The 7,463-nt window shown below is 46.2% G+C and overlaps 1 protein-coding gene across 2 annotated transcripts; it reads right to left on the bottom strand.

Moving 5' to 3' along the window:
• Window positions 1-1,382: 1,382 nt before the first annotated feature.
• Window positions 1,383-7,463, bottom strand: DYNLT2B (dynein light chain Tctex-type 2B). 2 transcript variants are annotated; one of them, XM_074912208.1, is made up of 5 exons: window positions 7,349-7,463; window positions 6,777-6,910; window positions 5,092-5,161; window positions 2,431-2,494; window positions 1,383-1,839 (listed from the first exon to the last, which is right to left on the bottom strand). In XM_074912208.1, exons 1-5 carry the CDS (start codon window positions 7,414-7,416, stop codon window positions 1,792-1,794), a joined length of 384 nt encoding a protein of 127 aa, XP_074768309.1. In that variant the 5' UTR covers window positions 7,417-7,463; the 3' UTR covers window positions 1,383-1,791. The 2 variants fall into 2 exon arrangements, with proteins under 2 accessions (XP_074768309.1, XP_074768310.1); XM_074912209.1 differs by having other exon boundaries at window positions 6,777-6,893; window positions 7,349-7,445.

Genomic DNA, 7,463 nt, shown 5'->3' with positions numbered 1-7,463 from the left:
TCCGGGGCAGCCTTTCACCCTCCTCACGGCCGGTCTCCTCCCGCCCGCGCTGGAATTCCAGGCAGGAATACCGGCCTGAATCGCTCCGACAGCTGCCTGGTCTTTCCGCAGTGGAAGCACAGCACCCCAGCCCAGGCCACCACCAAGGGCGGCTGGAGCTGAACCCTCACGGACTCGGACCCTTTGTACAACGCCTTTGTGGAGCAGCTGTTAAAAATCTCCACAACGGAGCAAGCGCAAGGTGGAAAATTGTGATTTATCGCCATGACTTGGTAGAAGTGTCAAAACGAGTCAGAGGGCACGTATCATCTCCTGGCAAATGTCTTTATGTGGAAGGGTTTCACTGTTCTCCCAGACATGCACTCCCAGGCTCGCACACAAACCAGGCGGCACCATTTACATCCTCTCTACAGTTCCCTTCACGAGTGACAGCCACAGGTACCAGCAAAGTAACCAGGGAAGGCACTCGCTATTTCCCATCAGAGGAAAATGACAGGAATTTGCTTTCAAACAAACATCATAATCAGGAGTGTGCTGCCTCCAAGGTTGTAGCCAAAAGAGTGATTCTAGAAGATGCATTGTAATTTGTTACTTCCCTGCTGTCCACGAGGCTCTTGCAAAGGAGTTCTGCTCTAACAGTTGGTGAGGGTGGGATTCAGGATTCACCTCACCCAGCTCCAGCACTCGAGAAGCCATTCATGCCATTAAAATTGATCACCTATGATTGCTCCTTGGTCAGCACTGAGAAAACAGGCATCACCACAGGGCAACTCATCCCATCTCCTGACTGGCATCTGAGATGCACTCCAGTGGCACCCACTCACTCAAGAACCTGGTCCTCTAACTTCTGGGGATATAAAGAGCTTTAGCACTCCTTTTCAGATCTACAGCAGCCTTTTCTACGGCTCCTTTCTGGGGCTGGAGCCCTAACAAATCTGGGCTCCAAACATCCACCCTCATATCCCAAAACAGTTACTGAGAGGCAGAGTTTGAGAAAGCACTGCAGTATCTGCTGACGAGGGCCATGAGCAGTGATTACAGTGCACGGGTGCCAAACTGCACCAAACCAATGAGGAGTTACAGCAGGGAGGAGTTTTGGCAGTCGTGAGGTGTGCAGGCTGGTGGCCTGACCTAATGTCCTAAATACCTCATCTTCCTATCCATTAATACCGTCTTGCGTGACACAGCTGGGATCCACAGCCCAATTGTTATGGGAGTCACAGGAACAAATCTGGAGAACGAGAATAAGAGGGCTGGCTTTATCAGTTAATTTACAAAGAATCCTCAGAAAATGCTCATCTGAGAAGGACAGGCAAGCCATCCAGGCTAGCGCATCTTGTAGAGTGAAGGAGAAGGACAAACAGAAGTGGCAAGGGTCAATGCACAGGAAAGAAAATATTAAATACATTTATTATGTTACATTTCTTATATTTCATTCATTTCAGAAAATTAACAAAAAATAAAAGCAACAAAACCCTTTCAAGACAAAAGTTGAGTTTGCCTTAGAAACAAAGGCTATTGGCAATACACTTTTAGGATAAAACCAACACGCTATATAAAAACAAAGGGCAATTTAAGTAAAGGATGTAGTAATACTGTGCTTAAAGCTATATCAAAATCCACAAGGAATAAGGAATGTTGTAGTGTGTAGAACAGGTGTAGGACATGCTTTGTAGAGCTGTTATTTTGTTAGGTACTAAAGGAAGAACATGATGCTTTTGTGCATGTTAACAAGAAATACCCTAAAGCATTCTCCCCCACCTCTGACCTTCTGTGCAATGTTTACCATCCTCAATAGTAGAAGCAGCCAAACGCAGCTACCACACAAAACAGGCTGTCCTGAGGAAAACAGAGAAAGGCGCCATGTTAGTAAAGGCAAGCTCTTTTCCATCCAACTGAAAAGGCTAACCTAGGGGAACATTTAGACCAGAGCATAACCTTATATTGCAATTTTCTGTCTTTCAGTTAGTTTCTTATTCACCTCACTGGTGGTATAACCCAGGGTAGTGTGTCTGAATGCCAGAAATTGCCTCAGTTTACTCCATCCACACACCTGCAGGTGTCTAGGTGTCAGTTTAAAATAAAATAAAAAATAATAATGAAAACACTGACTTTTGCTCAGCCATACCCCATGGCAGCAGTTCAGCAAAGCATATAAGAAAAGGCTTTATCTCTTGTGTTACCTCTCCCCACCTGTAAAATAGTGACTATGACAACTTTTGTACAGTACTGTATAACCTACTCAGGAAATAAGTTTTACTTTGTTGGATATTACATCTAAGTGTGTTTTAGGAATGAGGACATAAATCATACTGTTTCAATAGAGTCTTAGTGGTTGTTTTTTTTCCACTCCACATTTAAGGTCACTCAGCCTCTCATACAAAAGCAAGTAGCTTTACACTTTCTCAGGGTAAACCAGCCGATACTTACATTCATGTACACATCATGAGCATAGTTGTCAGTGTCAGCATCCCAGAAACATCGTGCAGCCATGCTAGACAAAGGAGACAGATCACAGCCATTACCCACAGAGTTCACATATAAGGACCTAAGTGATCATTGATACCTTCCTCGAAAAGCAAACTGATCTTCCTTTAAAGATAAAGGAAACAGGGAGCATTCTCCGAAATCCTGAGCCTAGATCCCCACTGCAGAATTCCACAAGCTGTAACCTGCTCTGTATGTTGATTAAGCTCCTCATCAGCTACCAATCTTGCTACCTCCACTGTACAGCAGAGCTTGAAACCTCATTGCTATGGTGCTTAAGAACATATGACTTCTGGCCTGTGCATATTGGTGGCTAAATTAGCTTATTTGCTCTTGTCCTTCACCTCATGCACCCTCGTGGTATGTACCCCCATTTTATTTATAGAGACCTATCATATTCCTTGGCAGACATCGTGTTACTATACGAGCTAAGCTCTTCTAGTCCTTTCATGGCAGGAGCGTTGTTCTGCTTCAAGGCAGGAAGGCACTACAGAGGGATCTGGACAGGCTGGATTGACGGACCGAGGCCAACTGTATGAGGTTCAACAAGGCTGAGTGCCAGATCCTGCACTTGGGTCACAACAACCCCAGGCAATGCTACAGTAGGCTTGGGGCAGAGTGGCTGGAAAGCTGCCCAGCAGAAAAGGACCTGGGAGTGTTGGTTGACAGCTGGCTGAATATGAGCCAGCAGTGTGCCCAGGTGGCCAAGGCCAGTAGCATCCTGACTTTTATCAGAAATAGTGTATCAGCACTGGTGAGGCCACACCTTGAATACTGTGTTAAGTTTTGGGCCCCTCATTATAAGAAAGACACTGAGGTGCTGGAGTGTGTCCAGAGAAGAGCAACAAAGCTGGTGAAGGGTCTAGAAGACAAGTCTTATGCAGAGCAGCTGAGGGAACTTGGGGTGTTTAGCCTGGAGGAAAGAAGGTGAGGGGAGATCTTATCACTCTCTACAACTACCTCAAAGGAAATTGTAGTGAGGTGGGTGTCAGTCTCTTCTCTCAAGTAAGGAGTGATAGGACAAGAGGAAATGTCCTCAAGTTGCGCCAGGGGCGGTTTAGATTGGATATCAGGAAAAATGTCTTCACTGAAAGGGTCATCAAGCATTGGAACAGCCTGCTGAGGGAAATGGCTGAGTCACCATCCCTGGAGGTATTTAAAGGATGTGCAGATGTGGGTCGTAGGCACATGGTTTAGTGCTGGACTTGGCAGTGCTAGGTTAATGGTTAGACTGGATGACCTTACAGTTTTTTTCCAACAAAAATGATTCTATGATTCCATGATTCATATCTATACTCTCTGTTCCCTGACCATCCTGCTGGCATTCTACACCTGCTTCAGTCCAAGCCTTACCCTGAAGACAAGCGACCAGACTGTAAAGCGGTATTATAGACGAGACCTCGCTACTGCCTTGTCTGCCACTGACACTCTCCTTTCTCTGCTGCAAATGCCCAGCTCCCTGCCTGCCAGAGTCAGTCTCAGATGATGGCATCCCTGCTTGTAGCACAGTGTTGTTCCTAGTCCCCACACGTATGACTTAAGTGTTCTAAGACTGTTGAATTTAATCCTTTTTTTTTTTTCCATCACCTTAGCCGTCAGGGTCATTCTGCTTTTTCTTTTTTTTTTTTTCAGTCCAATATTCCACTCTGCCTCTGGAATATCCTAGTTACTCAGTATTTTGCATTGAGGATTAGTGATCATGCTTCAGTCTTGCCTCCTGTCTACTGCAAAGCAGAGCATTTCCCCAATTGCCCTGTCAGTGTGTGTTGCTGGGCTTCCCGTTTCAAATCAGACAACCTCATTGAACTGTTCACCCTGGTACGGTGCTTCTGGAGCAGTCTGCCTGCAGACAGACATTCCTGACAAAAGCCTGAGCAGCAGGTACAGATATTCCTGCCTGACCTCCAGAACAGGAAGGCAGCAGATCTGATTACAGCTCTGCTGCACTTATCTTCTGCTGGAGTACCAGGCACAATAATAAAGATAAGCCCAACAGATAAAGCACATAAACCTTGTGGGCTGATCACTTTTGTCTTCTTCCTACTCACTTTTAATGGAAAGCTACAGCCCACTACCACAGCCAAGAGGAATTCTTTTGTCTGGTTGCAGGCATCTGGAGCTAGATTGCAAGTGCTCAGCACCCACGTCTAAGGCTTGATTCCCATGACAGTATTGCATGGAGATTATAGAAATTTAAACTTCTGAAAATGCATACCTGGGGGGATTAAATGCAAATGAAGTACTTATGGGAACCTGGCTTTAGACAGAAGTAAATTACCATGGCTTGGGCTCCAGAAGGGCCTTGAGAATGGCCTGGGTGTGTGCTCTAGTTCATCATGAATACAAGGTAAAATGCCTTTCTGCAACACTCCTCACAAATGCTTTTCAGCATTTCAGTTTGCTAAGAACCACTATACAGCCAATTAGCACCGGGTAATTAAATCAGCCATAATCCAAGCCCTCACTTGCCACTTAAAGAGAAAGCGCTTTACACTTTATGATTTCCTTGTACAAGGAAAGTTGGAAGCAGCTTCCAAAGAAAAAAAAAAACCACCCCAACCCAACAAAAATTACAGAAATACAATTAGAAAATGCAAAACTTACTTCACTCCTTCTCCTCTCTGTTCTCCAATGACAACTTGTACCACCATTTTGTACCTGTCAAATCCCTCCTCTGGAGAGAAAGAAAAAAGTAATAGCAAGAGCAACAACTTGTTTAAAATATAAGCCCAAAATAGGACACAAAAAGCTAAAGATTTCTGATTAGAAAGCAGTGTCCTGTACAAGTCCACGGAATTGGCAAAACAGACACACTGCCTCACAGCTTCATTTTCCTAGGTTTCCATGGTCTTATCAGTGTTAAAGGGTGAGCGGGGTATTTGGCATCTGTCAAAATATGCAGGTAAGTCAGGAGACATCCCTGAACAGCCACACTATACATAAGCATTCTACTTCAACAACTTTCGAGACCTGAACACATGGAAAAGTGTAAATAAGGCTGCTGGTGGACAAAATCCCATTTGAAAAATCTGGCTTATTTTAAAACTGTTCTGATGCAAAGGTATCACAGAGGTTTCTCTGCCACATAGGTGTTTCTTTTGCTTCTGAGCTGGAATAAAAGGCCACATAAAAGCATACATGGGTCTATGTTACGTGTCTGCAAAGATACACAGTTGTTTTACAATAGCAGAGGAATACCTTTGGGGCACAGGCCAGATCCACTCAGGCCATGGCAATGTTCCAGAAGCCAAATCAGAGCAAGCATGTTTAAAATAAAATATAGACCCTAATGCCTGCCTTCCACAGAGGAGCATCCCAGGAAGACTCCATTGCACTGCTTCCGCTGAAGGATTGAACACAACATACTGGGTCTGGTAACATGCACCATGTCAATGCTTATCAGAGATGCCAGCTGATACAACGGCACACCGGGCCAGTCTCGCTTCAGGCTGCTCCAACTGTGTTTACAGATTACTGAAGCCAAGCCCTGCGCATAAGAGCTTGGCATCAACACGTGCTGGGACTGCAGCTGCTGCTGGTTTTAAAGCAGATGCGTAACTCTGGGAGAAGCATAAATTGATGGTGCCTGCTGAGGGTGACGGTATGTCTATGTCACCATGTCAGACCAGCCCAGTGGATAGAGCATGAGCCCATCTCCAGGGAGAAGGAAAAAAAAAAAAAGCGATTGTGCAAACACATATCTATGTACTTGTTCCACCACTGAACACAGGGAACACCTGCTGGAGCCTGCAGTTTAGTTCTTTAACTCAAAAAGGTTGGAGGGCATCCAGTGCAGCATCTCCATGACCTTTCTCCAGTGCTGTAAGGCTGTAGTACACCCCTCCTTGGCTGACTGTGCTCCTAACTCTCCCCCGCTTTGCTGGTCACCCTGGGCCTTGTTCTGCTCTCCCTGCAATTCCATACTGACCCAACTATGATATAACATGTAGCAGAAAAAAAGCAGGAACGGTTCTGTTTACTGAAGCAAGAAGCAAGTAAGCATCACTTCTTCCTTCTCTCTCTAATGCAGCTTCCTTCCCCCTGCTGCCCCTCCAGGGCTAACATTCCACACCAGCCAGTATATATGAAAACAAATCTTGTCTGCTTGAATTAGGTTTCTAGTTCTGCAGGCAAGGAACGGATGTATATAGGCCAGAATGTTTTGTAACGGTAGACTCGAATCAGTCAACAGGGCAGAAATAGATTTCAAGAATAAAGGAAGAAGGGGATTTTGTCAAAGGGAGAGGACACAGTAAAAAAGAAATTACTTCCCCAGCAAACCTCCTTACCTTTCAATCTGTCTTTTATTGTCTCTGATAAAGACTTTGTAAGCTGAGGCATTTCTTCTGGGATGTACTGTACATTGGCCAGCTTCTCCTTCAGTATTGCATGGATGCATTCTTTCACTGTGGATGATTTAAATCTATCAGGGCAAAAAAAAACAACAGAAAGCCCAGAAAGTTCACACAATGTGTAGAAACATACATAACCCCACCTGGGAAAATGTAGCTTTCACACATTAAAGGAAAATGACAAATGAAAAACCATGGGGGAAGAAAAGCCCAGCTAAGATGGATATACTTCACCAGCCCTACCAAAAGCCCTACCCAAACACAGGTGTGAAACCAGCCCCACCGGAGGTTGCTCCTCCAGCAGCGTCCCCCACCGGCCAAAGTTGGTCTGGCAGCCCAGTGCCTCCGCCAGTCCCCAAACCCCGGGGGTTCCTCCATTCCCAACACCCATAGCCCCACGCCAGCACCCCATCCCCAGGGATCCCCTCCCCAACAGTTCCGCCGCAGCCTCCACGTCCCCAGAGCCGCCCCCTCAGACTCACAGCCCCCAGGGCCCCCGGACCGCTCACCGGCGCTGCAGGCCGGGCCGCAGGCTGTACGTGTTCCCGGCCCCATCGTCCGGGCCCAGCTCGCCCATAGCCGCAGCCCCGCCGTAGGCCGCAGCCCCCCCCGCAGGCCGCTCCG

The sequence above is a fragment of the Athene noctua genome, chromosome 8 (genome assembly GCF_965140245.1).
Source record: "Athene noctua chromosome 8, bAthNoc1.hap1.1, whole genome shotgun sequence".
Lineage (NCBI taxonomy): Eukaryota > Metazoa > Chordata > Aves > Strigiformes > Strigidae > Athene > Athene noctua.
Note: the sequence above shows the minus strand (reverse complement) of the source record. Positions and strands in the feature narration are given on the sequence as shown.